This window comes from Psammomys obesus, unplaced genomic scaffold, assembly GCF_907164565.1.
Source record: "Psammomys obesus unplaced genomic scaffold, mPsaObe1.curated_primary_1811, whole genome shotgun sequence".
Classification (NCBI taxonomy): domain Eukaryota; kingdom Metazoa; phylum Chordata; class Mammalia; order Rodentia; family Muridae; genus Psammomys; species Psammomys obesus.
Genome location: NW_026595981.1, coordinates 23,073,111 through 23,091,821, shown reverse-complemented (window position 1 = coordinate 23,091,821; position 18,711 = coordinate 23,073,111). Strand labels below are relative to the sequence as shown.

The following is an 18,711-nucleotide window of genomic DNA, read 5'->3' as shown; positions in this document are numbered from 1 at the left end:
TTTTCCACAGGATCACAAAGGCAGCAGCGTTCGTCCGGATAAGCATGTGGGCATTCTTTGAGTCCTGGTCACGGGGGATACTCGGCTTCCTGTGCCCAGCGTCCCCAGCTTCCTCTGTAGGCCTGGCAGTGAACCCTGAGGGCTGTGCCTGGCCTCCGTGTCCTCGGCTGCCCCCAAGGAAGGCTCTCAGAGGCCAGCTCCCTTCCACTGCCATTTATAGATACGCTTCTCCACATCAGCATGCCCCAACCCCCTCCAGGTCCCAGCCCAGAGAGGTCTGACAGCAAAGCTACGGAGCCTGGGGTGAGGAGGGGGTGGGGTGAGGGGCTGTGCAGGCCGGCCTGGCTTTCTGTCCTCAGGCATATCATGCCCCCCATCTCCATGACCCCTCTGCCTTTGAGCTCCATGTGGCTGAAAGAGTTAAGATTACAAAGGTCCCAGGCCCTAGATTTGAATCCCAGATATGAAGCCACAGCCTGGTTTTTTAATTGGGGTTTGGTTGGTTATTTGGTTGGTTGGTTGGTTGGGGAACTGAGACAGGGTCTCCTGTATCTTCAGGCTGGCCTCAAACTCACTCAGGCTGGCCCCGCACCTCTACCTGTTTAGTGCTGGGATTACAGGTCTGTGTACCATACCCAGTCCCTGGCACTTTCTTGACTTTTTTCGAGTCTGGGTATCTTCAGGGGTAAAATGGGCTGAGACCAGAGGCTCGGGCTGCGAGAAGGTCCAGTTACCAGGTGCAGCTGTATAAGGCATGTTGACCAGTGCCTGGCACCCGGTAACTGAGAACTCCTCATGATGGCATCATACTCCATGAGTCCCAGTTTCTAAGTCAACTCCAGAACTGTCTAATGGCTTCTCATGTGTCACATCGTAGCTTCATGCTCTGACTCGGTAGGCAGGCATCGAGGGCTCGAGGCTGCCTGAAGGACTGAGGTCAGCCTGTTCCGGTTCCACCCAGCTTTCTCACTAGTCCTCCACAACACCACTCCATGAGAAACAAGTATTCCAAGGCATCAAGGTCAGACATCAGGAAGAACTTTTCACAGTGAAGAAGATAAGAAGCTAGGACGTATCTTCTTCCAGATGAGCCCCAGGGAGTGACTGTCACCTGAGATCACTACCCAGCTCAAAAACACTCTTGTGGCTCCCTCTCACCTTCAGGGTCTGAACTGTCAGCTCTGAGCTGAGCCTTCGAGTCTCTGAGTCTCCGCAGAGCCTAGCTAGCCACCCTACCCTCCATGGCAAGCGCCTCTGTTTCCTGGATACTTCTGTCCTCCCATCTGGCCCCTGGGCCCTTGCACATGCTGTACCAGTGCTTTGAACACATCCTTGCGCCTCCTCATTCTTACCTGCCCTGCCCTGCTAGCTCCTCCCTTCCCACTTCTCCATGAAGTCCTCCCCGACGTCCCCACCCTCGACAGAATCACCTCCAAGTCCCTGAGCCTCCTGCGATATTACTCGCAGCAGCTCGCCTGCCTGCTTCTCCATTTCACCAACTAGCCTGGGGACAGGAGGTCAGAGAGCCCGGGATCCAATCCCACTCTGACACGGGTTGCCTGTGTGACCGTGGAGCCATTCTTTTTATTGCAAAAGGGGATAATGGTGATGCTTACCTCATGGGGTTGTTATAAGGACTTGAAAGGGCTGTGTGTGTTCCTCTCAGAGCCTCTGAACCAGAGGGTTCCTCATAAACATCAGCCAGCATTCATTTAGAAATACGCTCATGACACAGTAAGTGATCACTAACCTTCTCTTTAAGTCACTTAACCGTGCCTTGCACAGGCGCGGATATGCCAGGCATTGTTCTGAGCATATCATTAAGGTTCATTCATGTTTTAGAAGAGGAAACTAAGACAGGGAAAAGTTCATTCCTTTGTCCAAACTTACACAGCTAGTGAGTGTCAGAGCCAGGAGGCTAAGGGGGCCTTTAACTAAAGTGGTTGGTCTGTCCTGCACCTAGGGATGATGCAGATGCAGGGGTTTCACCCACACCCTCCTCTTTCAGGTCCTTGGAGCTCTCCTGAGCAGGATCTAGCACTAGGGTAGAAGGGAGGCTGATTGGAAGCCAGAGGTAAACCACTGGACACAACGCTCCCCACCCCATCATGTCCAGCTCCCTGCTAGCTGGAGGTCATGTGGTCAGCTTGACTCCCCACGAGGAATCCAGGATGGCCCTGCACCCAACCCCCAGCCCTGGCCTCCCGGCACTGCGTCCTTACTACACCACAGAGAGCTGGGGTTCCCAGCCTCTGGCGGCGCCCACATGCTGCAAAGGAGGCACCGGCAGGCTCCAGCAGGTCCAGCCAGCAGAAGCCAAAGCTCACTGCCTCCTGCAAGGCCCCGGGGAGAAGGCCTCAGGGGCCTCACAGGACCTGGACTCCTGCCTTGATTTCTCACTGGAGACCCTCAACCAGATGATCCTAGAACTAGACCCCACCTTCCAGTTGCTTCCCTCTGGGACTGCTGGTGCCCAGGCTGAGCCTACCAACAGCATCACCTCAAGGAATAAGAAGGAGGAACCTGAAGCCCTAGGTAAGAGTTTGGGGTACAACCAAAGAGGGAAGTTGGGGGGCTGATCTCAAGCCAATAAGGGTCCTTCTACAGGATCTGAGGCACAGGGACCCCTGTCCTATGGGGAGTACTATGCATCCCTGAACAAACTCCTGACCTTTCTGATTTCTCTGCCACACTAAAGGTATAAAGATTTCCTTCGCTCTCCAATTCCGTCCGGTTCCCGAGTCTGGAAATTGGTAGAGTCCAGTTTCATGTGGTTTTTATGAGAATGTAAAGATGCTACGTAGTGAGGGCTTCCTAAATACAGAGTCCCTGAGCCTTACATAAGCTCTTGATGTTTCTCTTTATAGTCTAAGTTTGGTCCCCTGAAATTACTGTAGGATTTCTAGGTGACCCCCAACCCCTGTTTAGGGGAACATCTCTTGGGAAAGGCCGAAGCTTGAAATAGTGGGACGAGAGAGACCCAGAACTCAAGAAGTGGGATGCTAGCTGGCTCCCTGTTTGGGAGGCAGAAGCCCTGACTCGAGGCATCTGCCCATTTCCATGGTGTAAATTCTCCCACCCTGGCCAGTTCTGAGCTACTGACAGAATGTCCCCGAGCATACAGCTGAAAGTGAAGTAGTCCGTTGCTCTGTAGAACAGAGGGTACAGTGACACAAAGCCTGGAATCTCGGCACTCAGAAGGATCTTGAATTCTAGGCCAGTCTGCGCTACATAGCAAGGGCCTGTCTCCAACGTGAAAAAGAAAGAAATGTCTTTAAAGTGGGAGAAGAGCTGAGAGTGCAGCTCAGTGATAACCTAAGCTGCCTTCATTACAAAAGAAAAGAAAAGAAAAAGAAAAAAAATTAGTCTCACTGAACCAACCCAATAGCCATATAACCTCAAAGCAAACACAATAGTAAAACAATTGGAATGTATGCATGTTGAGTGTCTGCTTTTTTTTTTTTTTTTTATTTTCTTTAAAGTGTTTTTTGGAGACAAGAGTAGGTATCCCAGGCTAGTCCCTAACACCCCATCTCCCTTCTTGAACACTGCACCTAAGTCAGCTTTTGTTTTGAGTGTAAGTTCTTTCACTATCAATTTGCAGAATGCGGTTGTTAATAATGGCGGCATTTGGCAACCAGCTAGACAACATCTTGAAACCTGCCGATTTCAGCTCTTTGACAAGCTGGTACAAGCCGACGCCAGCACACACAGTCCCAGAGGATCTGGAAAGTCCTGGGTACTGATTCAGTTCCCGCATGCTTAAAAAATTCCCAAGTGGGTCCTGAGAATGAGGGTCAGAGAGCAGCAGACCTATCGGTTAGAAAGGTCAGGCCTCCAGGGTTCAGACAGCAGGAATGAGGAGGTACAGATAGAATCTAGGATAACACCCACTTACTGAGCATTTGCTGCATACCAGGATAGCTCTGAATTCCTCGTCCTCCTGCCCGACTTGTATAGAATCTTCAGAAGTCCTATCCTACCCCTCCAAGATGAGACAACACCTCCATCTTTTTGGTTCCTCACCTATGAAATGGACAAAATAAGAGCTCTTACCTCAAAGAGTACTGTGGAGAGGAAAAGAAAGAGTTGGCTGCCTTGTTTGTCGAAAGTTCAGTGCCCTGAGCCACAGTAGAGCGGGGGACTAGCCTGTATGGCTAGCCCCAGGCAGTTTAGACCCTGGGAGAGTAGCCAGCACAGTACCCAGGCCCTCCCGCACCCACCAGAGCAACCTGGCCTTCCAGCGCTTCCCCTCTTCCTGCAAAGCCTACTAAAGGAGCTGCCTCCTCTACCACCCCATCCCCCAGGCAGCTTTCTGTTGCTGAAGGCCAGTCATGGGTACATCACTGCAGGGAAACGCTTTAGACCTAATTACCATTGGCAGGAGCCAGCCCGGGGTTTTAATGTTCGTGCCTGGGGGCAGGGATCCCACCCTGCCAAGACCAGTTGGGGCAAGATGAGTATTAGGAGCCCACGTGCATGGGGCGGGGTGTGGGATAGACAGCACCTCATGTCCTTTGCTGATGGTGAGCGAACGGCTGGCGGGGCCACGGTCCCTGTCCTCAGGCAGCCTGCCACTAGGGTCCATCCAACTCAGGGGAACAAGGATTACAGTAAGGTTGGCAGTAGCCAGAAGGCCCAGACAGCCCTCTGCCCTGAATCCTCCCCTTCCTCCTTTTTTTCTATTTTGCTCTTTTAAAAGAAAGTATCCCAGGCTAACCAGGAACCAGGCAACTTCCTACCTAGGTCTCTGGAGTGCTGGACTAAACTCATATGTATCTCCCTTGCTTCTGTTAGTAGGGGTTAAAACACACACACACACACACACACACACACGCTGCTCACATGCTTCTCATACTTAAGGACTCCTTCCAACGAAGACAGAAGGACTAGGTCAGCATCCTCTCAGGAACTGGTCCTCCCTCCCCAAAAGTGGCAGATGCCTGCACCTCGGGCCTGCTATGCCCTCCTCAGCCCCGCCCCCACCACCACCTCAAACCCTCCTGCACATAGCTCTGGGTGAGACCCCTTACATCTTAACATTCATCTACAGTGGTGGGTCTTACCCCTCTCCCCCACCCCCAACCCAGACACACACACCCAGACCCATCCCATCCATCCTCCTTCCCCACACACCCTGTGCCACTCTATCCTTCCTCCTTCGAGGGACCCTGTCCTCAGGAACCAGCAGAGACTCTCCATTCCTCTTTCTCCTCCCTTGGTAAAATTCAATCGTTCATCTTGGCTGTCCTCTTTTGACTCCCTAGACACGGGTGCCTGCACTTCTCTTTGTGAAGGTCAGCCCCTGTGTCGCGTTGTCCCTGTGTCGTGCTTGAAAGAAATCGTGGTGATCTCATTTTACAGATATGGTAACTGAGGATGAGGAAGGGAGCCATGGTCCTCAGTCACCCCTACCAAGTGGCAGGTCAGGCTGTCTCCAATCCTCCAAGCCCATGTTCCTGTCTCTCTTCCCAAACTGGAATTTGCTTAGAGGCAGCCTGCAGACTTCTCCTCAAACTCAGCGTCACCCCACCCCCACCCTGCCCCCAACCCCCAGCACTTGGCCAGGGTCCCTTCCTTGCCTCCTGTTCACTTTTCTTTATACTTGTCCTTCAGAGTCGCCATCCCGGAGCTATCCTGGCTCCTGGACCCAAACACCATCTCCCTTATCCTCTCCGCGACCTCCCACCCCATCCTTGGATCAGGTCCCCACATTTCATTTTTCCAGCAGTTTCTGCCAGGCAAGGCTGTTTGCCAGTCCCAAGGGCAAGGCTGTTTAATAACTGTCTCTCCTCCCCCCACCCACGTGCCCTCCCTTCACCGGCCAGGCCTGCGGCTGGCGCCTACATCCACCCTACGCTGCCGGGACTTGCCCCATAGGCCTGTAAACAGCCGCTGCGCCCCAGGGATAGGGTGGGAGCCTCCACCTCCCCAGCCATCTACCTCAGGACAAGGAATGGGAGGTGGGGGTGACTCACAGCACAGGGCCCCTCCCACCTCGCTCAGCACCCATACAAGGTCGCAGATCTTTTTATGCTCTGTGAGTTTGGGGGCCAGGAACCTCACCAGGTCAACAGACCTACACCAGGACAGGCAAGTGCTAAGAAGGTCTTGGAATGGGATCCTAAAGAGTTTCTCTCCATCTTAGAAGAGCCCCTATCAGCTCAGGTGCAGAAGTTGGCATCTCCTCCATCCCTTTGGTTGTATGGCATTGGGCAACTAACTCAATCTAGCAGGGCCTTGGGTCCTCATTTGTTACATGGGATTACTAGCATCTGAATGGAGCTGCTGTAACAGTACAGGCAGCAGCTATGTTGTGTGCTAGCAATTGCCTGTCTTTGGTAAAAGTTATGCAAGAAACCTCAACTCTGCCCCTACTTTTAATCTCCAATCACCTGTTGCCGCCTCAATAAAAACAATGTCTGGCCTGCCCAAGGGCCATTCTGAGCATCAGAGGTGGTTATGGGCATAAACACTACAAAGTCTTTATAAAAATAGAAGTTGGGGGCTGGAGAAATGGCTCAGCAGTTAAGAGCACCACTGAGTGCTCTTCCAGAGGACCCTGGTTTCAATTCCCAGCCTCCAAGGTGCAGTTCACAACTATCAGTAACTCCAAGATCTGACACCCTCACACAGACATACATGCAGGCAAAAGAGCAATGCACATAAAACAAAAACAAATAATTGTTTTAAAAAATAGACTTTGGGGCTAGGGATGCTGCTTAGTAAAGAGCATGCATAAAGCCTGAGTTCTATCCTCAGTACTCCAGGTCCAGGTACTAGATGTGATGGCATAGACCTAAGGAAACAGAAATGCAATTATCCGAGGTTCAAGGCTATCCTGGGCTACTTAAGGAGTTTGGGGCTAGATTGTGTCTCAAAAGATTTGTGTGTGTGTGTGTGTGTGTGTGTGTGTGTGTGTGTGTGTGTGTGAAAGAAACTGTGCTTGCCAGCTTCCTGGAAGAGTCTACCTCACTCTCAGACCTCTCTCAGAGCATGCTGTGTAGTTCCCCAAACCATCTCCGCTATCTCACCCTCTTAAGCCGAAGATGCCTACTGTGAGCGGGGAGGAGGGGAGGGGCTCCCCTTGGGCCTGCCATAAGCCAGGCTCCATTCATCCTGTGTTTGCTCCTCAGCATCACCCTAGAAGGCTGGGTCTAGATCACTGCTTTGCAGATAAGGAAACTGAGGCCAAGAGAGGTCTGGAAAGTTACTCAATGCCTCCTGGCTAGAAAGTAATGACGTCAGGATGCACACCCAAGTTCGTGTGGCTGCAGAGCCAGGCTGTTTCCAGCAAGCTCAAGTCAGCCCAGCCCCGCGTGCCTGACAGAATGCCCACTTCCACCCGGGACCCAGGGCTCAGGCACCACAGGCTGGGGAAAGGAAGCACGAGCACTCAGGGAAGGCTGGGCTCCACAGTTTTGGATAGCGGAGGAATGAGCTGTTTTTAGTAAACTGAGTGCTCTCCAGGGCCCTACCCTAGTTTCCATCCTGGGAAGCCATGGAAAGGACTCATGACCTGCTAGAAGGGGGACAGCCAGTGCACCCCCAGTTTCCACCACCTTTGCCAGACAGTGCTCCACCCTGGGACTGGAGAGGAAGCACCAGTTCTCTCTGGCTCCTGGGTTTCACCAGTGCTTTCTCTCTCTCCCTCCCCCCACAAAAAGATATAAAGTACATCGAAGTGACCTCCGCCAGATCAAGATGCCTCGACGGCCCCCAACACTGCTCCAGCCCATGTGTCACCCCACCCTTCGGCTCCCCACGCAGTGGTGGCCTCCTTCTCTCCAGAGACATCCCCCGAGAGACTCGGAGCAGCAACGAGAGCCTCATCTTCTCTGGGAACCAGGGCAGGGGTCCCTCTCCCCACATCCCACTTTCCCTTAGCAACTCCATCCCTTACCAGGAAAGCAGGGCCTCAGGCTCCCCACTGGCAACTCCTCCAGCTTGGGAGAAAGGGCCAAGGGCCCCACAGCGGGGCAGCAGGGTCTCTATGCTGTCGGTCAGCCCCGTGTCAGATGTCAGCTATGTTTTTGGAAGGTAAGTTCTGTGTCCATGACCTTGCGTGCATGGCGGCACACATGTGAACACACACACACACACACACACACACACACACACACACACACACTAAACAGGAGGGCACCCTGTTCTGTTAGTAAAATGCCTGGGCATCAAGAGAAAAAGAATACACATTGTCTTTTCTCCCATCGAAGCCATTTCTTTCTCAAAGCATTTTGAACACAATTCAGTCTGCTAAAAGTCTTGGCTTCCATTGACCTTTTGAAAATAGAGTGCCAGTTTAATGAGACTCACCTATTTTCTCTCCAGTCCTCACATGACCCACCTGGAGGAAGGACTGTTGAAACTCAGGGACGGGAGCTGGAGAGGTAGCTCAATGGTTATGAGCATTCCTGCTCAAGCATAGGACCCAGGCTCAGTTCCCAGCACCCACATGGCAGCTGGCAACCATCTATGACTCTGGTTCCAGGAGATCCGGTGCTCTCCTCTGACCTCCAGGCACACTGCACACACTCTGTCCACAGAAGGGCAACCAGGCACGACATGCACACGCATAAAATAAAGTTCCATCTCAGAGGTGTACACAGACTTGGCAGCCTGAGATGAAACACCTAGGAATGAAGGCCTTCCCGCTGCCTATGCCCACCAGCAAAAGCTTAGTAGGAGGGGCCAATCCTCTAGGCTTTATTAATAATGATCCTAGGCCACTGTTCTTAGGCCTCACGGTAGAATTGCGTAACAGCTAAACCACAGGACCCCAACCCCACATACCAACTCCAAAGGCAATGGCGGAGACAGTCCCTGGCACAGGAGCCAGGGATCCCACTACCATCCTTGCTGGCCTAGTGGAGATGACCTCCTCTAGTCACAGACATGTCCAGCCCAAGGGCAGCAGCCCCTCTGAAGGGCTCTTGGGAGTGATGGTAGGGGATATCCTTTCTCTGTGATGGTTGGGAAAGCAGAGAAAAGCAGAGAAGTCCCAGGCCAGGTTTAACCTGCTGGAGGTTAATCCCACTGTCTGGTTTAAACGACAGAAGATCCAGTAGTCCTCAGTAGCTTCTGTACCCTACTGCAGACCTTAGAACCCAGGTGGGAATACTCTTTGCTCTGGGTTTGGGCTAAGGAAATATGCAAGATACCCCAGATAGGGCCCCCAGATGGCTAGATTCCAGAACCTAGCTCTGGCCCCCAAGTCACCACAGCTAACACCCTAATACTCTGTGTACTTTTTTCCTACAGCAATCAATCCCTCCTCCACTCAAGTCTCTCCAGCTATCAGTCATCTTCTAGATCCTTGGGAAGTCCAGCCAGCTCCTCTTCCAGCCTCCACAGCCTGGACCGAGGGTCCCAGTGTGTGAGACCCAGTGATGCCCAGGTTCCCAGCAACCCCATAGTGGGCCCGGGCCAGCCCCAAGCAGTCCAGTCTCCTCCGGTGGCCAAGGAGCAGGCCAGTAGCTGCCCACCATCTGTCACCAACTCCATGGTGGACCTACCCATAGTGCTCATCAATGGATGCCCAGAACCACAGTCTTCCCCAGCCCAGCGGATACCAGGACATCAGGGCTCTGTCCAGCCCAGGGCTGTATCTCCCAGTCCCCCACATCAGGTCACCAAGAGCCACAGCCAGACTCTGCCAGATGTTCCTCTCCCTGCATCTCCAGAGGGTATGTTGTGATTCAGCACCTGCAGCACTGGAGGGGTTTAGTTAAGGGGACTTGTCAAGGTCCGGGGGGGGGGGGGGGGGGGCAGGTTGGCAACAGCCACTTAACACTTTCATTGACTACACACTGTATGCCAAGCATTGTGCCAGGCCGTGAGGACACACAGATGGGCATAATCTAGAAAGAGTGGCCCAAACCAAGGTTTGCCATAGAATCGAGTCCTCGTCGCTTCATAGGTGACAGAGGAAAGGCAGCCAGCCTGGAGAATGGATGGTGTGACATCTGAGCTGGTCAGCAGCCAGAGGAAGGGAGAAAAGGCATTCCTTGCAGAGACAACCGGGATCTCAATAGCTCGGGCAGTGTTAGTTAGGGCACAGCACAGTAAGGAAACTCCTGGAATGTTCGGCGCAGGCCACTGAGAAGAGCGGCAGATTGTGTGGGGCACTTCACGTCAAGCTAAAAGGTGGGTCTCACTCTTTGGACGGTAAAGGGCCATCAGGAAGCAAAGCAGGGAAGACGATGCATGATGAGCAGTGCAGACGGAATGATTTACCCTGGCAGAAGGGTTGCGGGGCTAGAACCAGGGCTGGGCAGTTAGGGTGAAGAGGAGAAGACAGAGCCAGGCAAGCCTTGTCTGCACAAGAGGCTTGGTGACTAACCGGCTAATCCAAGGAGGGCCAGAGGGCGCGTCAGTCCTCCCTCTGACGTTCACGGGTGACGAGAATGTCGATGAGCCAAACAGGGAATGGAGACAATGCATTCCAAATTCCAACGCAGATGGCTGAAAAACCACAAAACAGCAAACACCCTCCTTCCCGGAGCCTGTGACTAGACATCCAAAAAAATCGGAAGCGGGAAACAGGCTGAGTCCAGCATCCTCTGGGTGCACACCTAAGCAGAGACTCTCCTCCCTCAGCCATCTGCAAGCCTGGCTCTGCCTTGGGCTTCCCAAGATGGCTCCCACATAAGTGAGCTGCTCCCTGTAGCCCAAGGCACCCTCCCACGAAAGCAACACAAACAGGACACCACAAAAGCAACACAGCCTCAGCCATGCCTTTAAAACAACAACAATAAACTTTATCATTATTGTTGTGGGGAGGGGCCACACATGCCATAGGGCACACGTGGAGGTCAAAGAACAACTTATAAAAAGTGGGCGGTTCTCTCTCTGCACCTTTACACAGGTTCAGGGGATCCAACTCGGGTTGTCAGGCCTGCATGACAGAGCTATCCCTCACTGAGCCCTCTCGCCAGCACTGTTTCCGGCCTTGGTGACAGGGTCTCGTGCTGTGGCCAGGCTGGCTTTGTACTCAGTGCAGTCCTCCTGCCTCCGCTTCCCAACCAGCTGGGACTACAGCCATGCACCGCCACTCGCCACTCCTGGTTTTATGTCAAACCCAGGGCCTCATGCATGAGGGATAAGCCCTCTGCCCACTGAGCTACAGTCCCAGTTGGGTTTTCTTCTTTAGGCTCTTTGGAGAGACCCTGGAGATGAGCTCCGGAAGGATGAGTAGACAGGGATCCCTGGGAAGAGGGGCAGGGCAGGTCTCCAACGTTCTCTCTGGATGCCTCTCAGCAACCCTCTATCAGCCCACACAGCGCCCCTTCTCTCCGTCTCCAGGTCCTGCCAAGGAGGTGCAGCCCACCATGAAATTTGTGATGGATACATCAAAATACTGGTTTAAGCCAAGCATCACCCGAGAGCAAGGTAAAGGCAGCTCCGCCTTCCAGGGGACAAGCGATGGGGCCCTGGGTCGTGGTAATAAAGGAGGTGGGCACCGAGCAGCCGGAGGAAGGGTGGGTGACCTGGCAGCCTCGATAGGAAATGAGCAAGACATGCAGAAAGTAGACGGGAGAAAGGACTTCCTGGGGACAGACGGTTGTGTGACTTCTCTGTGAGGACCGAATGGGGATGGGAATAAAGAGTGTCCGTGTAGACTGGGTCGGCCTCTAACTGAAGACTGTTCCAGCAATTGATCTGCTGAGGAAGGAGAAGCCGGGGGCTTTCGTCATCAGGGACAGTTCCTCCTACCGAGGCTCTTTCGGTCTTGCCCTGAAGGTAGAGGAGATGCCGGCATCTGCCTCAAGCCGACCAGGTACGTACCGTGGAGAACATCTCTGAAAGCCCCTGCTTTCCCGGATTCCTTGTTCCACCCTTGAAGAAGGGCAGAGAAGGTCCCAACCTGTCTTCTGGGTACCTCTGTCTAGCCTGGGAACCTAATATGGGACTCACATATGTGTGGGCTTATCATGCTCCTGATAGCTTATCATTCCTGTAATAACTTATCCCGTGTTCACTAGCTCATCCTGTGTGAGAGAGCTTATCACACGTGTGTGTGATAGCTTGTTTGCTCTCCTGTGACCTCACGTGTTCATCTGATAATTGAGCACACATCTGAGCAGGTCTACCATGTACCCAACCCTGTGTAAAGAACCAGGCGTGTTGAGGACTCCCACACAGAAAGTATCCGATTGCTGATGAGAACACATAATGAGAGTACTACAAGGTCCCTCACGAGGCTTAATAGTGCCCTCGCTTAAACCCAATTGGGAATGAGCCTCAGGGACTGAAGGACCTGTGAGGAGTTAAGATATAGAAGGAGGATGGAGGACCCAACCTTGCGTTCCAAGCAAGGGTTTGGGGGTTTGGTTCAGAGGCCGAGAGATTGCCTAGTGTGGGTTACAGTCACCGCATTTGCAGGATAGTCCTGGAAGAAGAGGGCGGGGCCAAGCAGGCTGTGGTCTTGCCAAACCCGGGCTCTGAAACACAAGTCCTTTTTCTTTGTCAAGGTGAGGACAGCAATGACCTTATCCGTCACTTCCTGGTCGAGTCTTCAGCCAAAGGGGTGCATCTGAAAGGAGCGGATGAGGAACCCTACTTTGGTAAGCCTCCCCGGGCTCCAGCAACCTCCAGGCCTTCCGAGGCTTGGTCTCCTGCTCTGCCAAGGGGGCTGGCAAAGCCCCGCCACTCAGACCCAACTGCTCCCTTGCAGGAAGCCTCTCCGCCTTCGTGTGCCAACACTCCATCATGGCCCTGGCCCTGCCCTGCAAACTCGTCATCCCACAGAAAGGTCGGTGGTGGCTGGGTCAGGAAAAAAACAAACAAACAAAACCTTAGAGCAGTGGTTTCTCAACCTGTGGGTCACGACTCCTTTGAGGAGTGATCCACTCTTTCACAGGGGTGGCATATCAGATGTTTGCAATTCATAACAGCAGCAAAGTTACAGTTATGAAGTGCCAACAAAAATAATTTTATGGTTGGGGGGATCACCACAGCTTGAGGAACTGTACTAAAGGGTCGCAGCGTTAGGAAGGTTGAGAAGCACCGCCTTAGAGTCGGCAGCCTTCTTTGAAAGGATAGAAGAGCCTAAATCCAACAGCTGATGAACGAGTCTGACATTATTTCCCCTACACACACCACTGCCACCACCTCTATAGTGCCTAAAGCTCCATTTCATAGGCAAGAAATGAGGCCATGGCCTTTGCCTATAATCCCAGCACTTGGAAGGCGGAGGCAGGCAGATCTCTGAGTTTGAGGCCAGCCTGGTCTACTGAGCGAGTTCCAGGACAGCCAGAGTTACACAGAGCAACCCAGTCTTGGGAGTTGGGGAGGAATACTGCTAAAAACAAGGAGAAAAAAATAAATGAGGTCTGGGCTTAAGTAGCTGCTGCCCGGGGCCCACAGTCAACCCTTAGCAGAGGTCAGTAGCCTCATCCACAGCATGCAACCCAGGAGCTCCCAGACCTAGGGGGTCATCTCAGGTTGTGCAAGAGTGAAGGTGGGGCCAGGAAGAGCGATAAACAAATGAAGGAGACGGCAAAAGAAGAGCCTGGGGGTGGGGGTGGGGTCCGAAAGAAGAGCTCCGTGGCCTGTGAGGACAAGGTCAGAGCAGCAGGCCAAGACATGGGAGTGTGGGGCGGGTAGAGATAGGAAGGGATCAAAAGGCTCGAAGGCTAGGCAAAGTGGTCCTCATTTCCCTAATTGAGCCGCTTTCCAACCTGTCACCCCCTGGAGGTGGGGGCGGGGCGGCTGTGGGAAGTGTTCAAAGGGATTCTTGAGGGCTGCACCCTGGAGAGGGGGTCCACTCACTCTATCCTCTCCCCCGGGGCATGTTCCTTGGCCTCCTCTCAGAACTGGGAGGCGCAGAACCTTCGGCGGACTCTCCCACACACAGCCAGACCTCTTGCCTGAAGATATCGGCTGGTGAGTGACTAGGGGAGGCGCCGGCTCACGGCACTCCCCTCCCCCCCAAAACCGCCTCCCGGCCCTACAGACACACACGTTCACGAGGCTCGCACAGCACACGCGCAGACACACACAGGCCCACACATGCTTCCCATTACTGCTTTGTTTCTGCAGCTTTAACAATCCGATGCACCCCGCCTCGGCCCCATAAACCGGCGGGGAGGGAGGAGGACTGGGTTGGGGGTGCTGGTAAGCCGACACCTTGCACATACTGTACATATATCTGTACTAGGGTCTCTCTGTGTTTGAGATTCCTGCCCTGGGGGTGGCCTCCAGGTCCTGTTCCTCTGGGGGGGATGAGGTCTGAATCGTAAAGGGTTTCAATGGTACAAGAGGAATTCCCCCCTCACTTCCAGAGGCCAAAGCGTCCATCAGTACTCAATGACAGCTCCGACTCTGCGCACAAAGGCTCCCCTCCTCCTCTTCTTTCCTTCTCTCCCCCTTCTCCCGAAGGCGGTGGTGCAGCCACAGGGAGAGGAAAAGAAGTTTTGGTCCCCCTTGTCCTTCCAAGTCTCATTTGGTGGCTCTAACAGGGTCCCACTAGATTCCTGAAGGAGAAAGGCATCCCCTCCTGCCTGTTCCTAACCCCGGGCGGGCGTAGGGAGGACCTGAGCCTAGTCATCCACGCATACACTGTAAGACCCTGGCGACACAGCTGGCTCGCTATCTGTATCCCACAGGTTGCCACACGCTGTACCTGAGCTCTGTGAGCGTGGAGACCCTGAGTGGAGGCCTGGCTGTGCAGAAGGCCATCTCCGTCACCTTGGAGAGGGAGGTCCTCCCCACACCTACTGTCGTCCACTTCAAAGTCACGGAACAGGGCATCACTCTGACAGACATCCAAAGGAAGTAAGGGCCTCTTCTAGCCCCTGGGCCACGAGGCTAACAGAGCAGGGCTGGAAGGAAGGAGGAGGACCAAAGGTCAGCGCCCTGAATTAAAAAGGGCTGATAAATCAGTGCTGGGTGATGCCAGACAAGCTCCCTGCCTTCCCTCGGCCTCCCTCATCGGGACCAACAGGAATGAAGTTAGGCAGTTTTCATTGGATGCTTGGATGCTGATCACGTTGCAGTGTGGACCAGACACTAATGACTCCTCACACAGAGCTCACCCGTTCCTGGGGCTTGGAGACTCAGTCCAGCCAGAGCCTTCCCTAATTTAACCAGGAGGGCAAGAGCAGGCCAAGATGAAACTCCTAGACTCAAAAAGTGAAGGACGTGGGGGTGGGTGGTGGAGCCTAATTTCAGAGCATCAGGCAGATGTATTTCATGGGAGGAGAAGGACACAGCCCGTGTGCCCAGTCCCAGCATGGAGAAAGCCTCACGGGTCATAAGAATCCTACTAAGACGGGACACGTGAGCTTTGGGAGAAGCTGAAATGCTGACATGGGGCCATGGTGTAGGAACAGGCCCTCACCAGCCTGGCTTTTCTCTCTGCATCCACTCAGGGTGTTTTTCCGACGACACTATCCACTCGCCACCCTCCGCTTCTGTGGAATGGACCCTGAGCAGCGGAAGTAAGTTCACGGCTGAGCCAAGCCAAGAAAGCCGCTCCAGGCCTAACAGCCCTCCACAGTAGTTGCTGACTCGGAGACAGCCCTGTGAACACGGGTGGGGGGTGGGGGGGTGGTCAGGGGTCAGGCCAGGGGGGGCATGGCAGAGGTGGAGACACGGCTCCCACTGTTTCATCAGGGATCCTGAGGAGCGGATCAGAGCCCCATCATTCACTCACTCACTCCTGCAATGTCCCTTTCTTTCAGGTGGCAAAAGTACTGCAAGCCTTCAAGGTAAGCTCTTCCCAAAAACTCAGTAGTTCTAAGAGGCAGCCCTGTGCCAGGACCCCCAGACCCAGCAGAAGGCGGGAGGCCCAGGTACGGTAGTATACACCTGTAATCCCAGCATTCAGGAGGCAGAGGCAGGAGTTTGAGGCTAAGTTTGAGGCTGGCTTGGTTTATATAGTTAGTTCGAGGCCAGCCTTGTCTATGTGGTCAGTTCAAGGCTAGCTAGCTAGGGGTGCATGGTGAGACTCTATCTCAAGAAAAGAAGGAAGGAAGAATAGATGGATGAAAAGAAAGGGGTTTCCATCTTGATCTTTTTTTTTTTGAGATAGGGTTGTCCTGTACTCAACTTTGTAGACCAGGCTGGCCTCGAACTCACAGAGATCCACATGCCTCAGCCTCCCAGAGTCCTGGGATTACAGGCGTGCAACCACCACACCCAGCTAAAGATTTATTTTATATATATGAACACTCATCAGATTCCATTATAGATGGTTAGGAGCCACCATGTGGTTGCTGGGAATTGAACTCAGGACCTCTGGAAGAGCAGCCAGTGCTCTTAACTGCTGAGCCATCTCTGCAGCCCCCATCTCGATCTTAGGAGCCAGCGTGGAATAGCACTTAAGAGATTCCCTAGTCTGGAGGCCTAGGTGTCAGGCCAGAGGCACCAGTTGTATCTCAGAGCTATGGAGATGAAGGCCAAGTACATCCTTGCCCTAATGGAGCCTCCAAGTCCTGTCTTCAGGAGACCCGAAAGAGTCCCAGAGTCCGAAACAAATAATTTCCCAGTCTGACAGGAGAGGCACCATCTTCCTTTAGCTGCCCCATTGTAAAGGGGGTGCTGAAAGCGCTGGGGAGGTGATTCAGCGAGTGCAGTGCTTGCCACTCACGGGAGGACATGAGGTCCCCAGAACCCATGCAGAAAGCCAGATGTGCTGTGTCTATAACCGCAGCACTGGGGAGGTTCAGAGAAGCAGGTCCCCAAGTGCTCGTACCACACACACAACACAAGACACAAGATCCTGAAGTCACTTGGCTTAGGGAAAGGCGGCTAGGCTCAGGCTGAGTGTCCTCCCCTCAGCGTGACGCCTCTCCAGCCCGCATTCCCCACAGACTGCCTTCTCTCACCAGGATCTTTGGGTTTGTGGCCAAGAGCCAGACAGAGACACAAGAGAACGTGTGCCACCTCTTTGCGGAGTATGACGCGGTCCAGCCGGCTTCCCAGGTCATCAGCCTAGTGACTGCTCTGCTCCAGGACACAGAAAGGATGTAGGAAGGAGGGAGCCGCCCGCCTGACATCTCAAGGGGATTGCCCCGGACACGGAACGGTGGCCACATTGACAGGCCTGTCTGTTGGACCCGAGGATTGGTCAGGCTGAAGCCTTTGAACACTCAGCGGTCACTGTCACCTGACTCTTGGGCCTCAGTCTCTTCTGTTACAAGAAGAGGCCCATCCACGGGACAGCTGCTCCTTGGAGACTCGGCTGGGAATCTGTGTTCCTCCATGCTCCCGAAGCCCGCCCACATCCAAGACTCCCTGCGTAAAAACAAGCACCTGCTTCGTTAGCCTGAACATTCCCTACATGCAGGTTGTGCCCCAGAGACCTGTGACCCCTGCCTTGTAGCCAACAGCAGGTGCTCGCTCAGAACCCACAGATTTCCTGGCCGGAACCTGATGATGATTTGTGCTGTTTGGGGACAGACTCGATTTCCCCCACACTTGTTGCTTTCCTCAATTTGACGAGGGCCTTTTGGATCCAATGCCAGGACTCTTTTTCAAGAGACTTAAAGGTTTGGGGGCTGAGGATGTTTGTAGATCAGTTGGTAGAGTGTTTGCCCAACATGAAAGAGGGCTGAGTTTGGTCACCAACCCCCACAAAGAACGCACAGTGGTGAATGCCTGTAATCCCAGCCCAGAGGAAGCAGGAAGATCAGAAGCTCAGGGTCATTCTTACCTACAGAATGAGTTTAGGGCAGTCTAAGCTACATAAGACCCTGTGGAAAGAGACAGACAGACACATGGGCGGGCGAGCGCAGGCATGCACACACACATACACACAGAGGTTTAAAGTTTTCAAAGTTCTCCATCAGCTGACGAGCATCAACGCCTTTACCTGCAGAGACCACGCTCCAACGCAGGCCTGGGGGCACCCCTCCAAGAAAAGCTCCTATGAGAAGAGGGTAACACAAACCGGAGCCTGCAAGGTCCAAAGTCTTTGATGGAGACTGGCCCGAGGGCCGCAGCCAGAGCAGACCTGGCAGGCATGGCCCAGGCACCCTATAACAACCCACTTCAGGTTGCTTTGGGGGGACCCGTCAAATGCAGCCTGCCCGAATGTTGTCAGAGTCAGGGCTGAGGGCAGAACAGGAGTGAGTTTTCATACCCCTGCGGCTTCCGCTTTTCGATCAAGGTTCTGTCGCCGTGGCCTTTCTCTGACGCAGTATTCAAAATGTTCTCCCATCCTGAGATCTAGCTGTTACAGTTTGATCAGCTCCTAGCCCCTTGCTGGAACTTTCCTGATTCCTTTGATTATTATTATTATTTTTTTTTTTTGTAGGTATAATTTGCCAAGGTCTTGGGATCTCTCTCCCAAGAGCATAATAGAAAGATTCCCTGGGCTCTGCAGTCACAAGCGCGGACTCTTGTCTAGCTTTTCATCAGTTATTGTGCGATGTTGGCCCGGGATTCTAATGGCTGTGGCTCTGGCTGTTTGGCTCGCTTAGTAGAAGGCCCTTGTCCCCATCAGATGAGAAAAGACTCAGCAGTACTCACATTCTTCATGTCTAATCCTTCCCTACCCCCTGTAAATGAATACCACCCCCACCTTTATTCTCAATTTCTTAGTACGCAAGTGTCCCAGAGCAGGCATCACAGCTGCCTGAGGTTGCTCACATAACCCACATGTGGTAGATGGGGGGAGGAGAGACCCAGTTGCTATAGTATGGATACAAGTGTATCTCTCTGCTAGATCCTCAGTCCCAAAACACACACACACACCAACTATGT

The 18,711-nt window shown here is 53.4% G+C and overlaps 1 protein-coding gene across 1 annotated transcript; it reads left to right on the top strand.

The window, feature by feature from the left end:
• Positions 1-2,108: 2,108 nt before the first annotated feature.
• Tns4 (tensin 4) lies at positions 2,109-16,977 on the top strand. The gene is made up of 12 exons (XM_055620539.1): positions 2,109-2,535; positions 7,668-8,040; positions 9,262-9,686; positions 11,305-11,391; positions 11,654-11,779; positions 12,474-12,566; positions 12,677-12,754; positions 13,816-13,887; positions 14,610-14,778; positions 15,375-15,443; positions 15,687-15,713; positions 16,836-16,977. Exons 1-12 carry the CDS (start codon positions 2,109-2,111, stop codon positions 16,975-16,977), a joined length of 2,088 nt encoding a protein of 695 aa, XP_055476514.1.
• The last annotated feature ends 1,734 nt before the right edge of the window (positions 16,978-18,711 follow it).

Coding starts and splice junctions, on each gene's coding strand:
- Tns4 (XM_055620539.1), top strand. CDS start 2,109: ATGTCCAGCTCCCTGCTAGCTGGAGGTCATGTGGTCAGCTTGACTCCC. Junction 2,536..7,667: donor GGAGGAACCTGAAGCCCTAG/GTAAGAGTTTGG, acceptor CCCCACAAAAAG/ATATAAAGTACATCGAAGTG. Junction 14,779..15,374: donor CTGACAGACATCCAAAGGAA/GTAAGGGCCTCT, acceptor GCATCCACTCAG/GGTGTTTTTCCGACGACACT.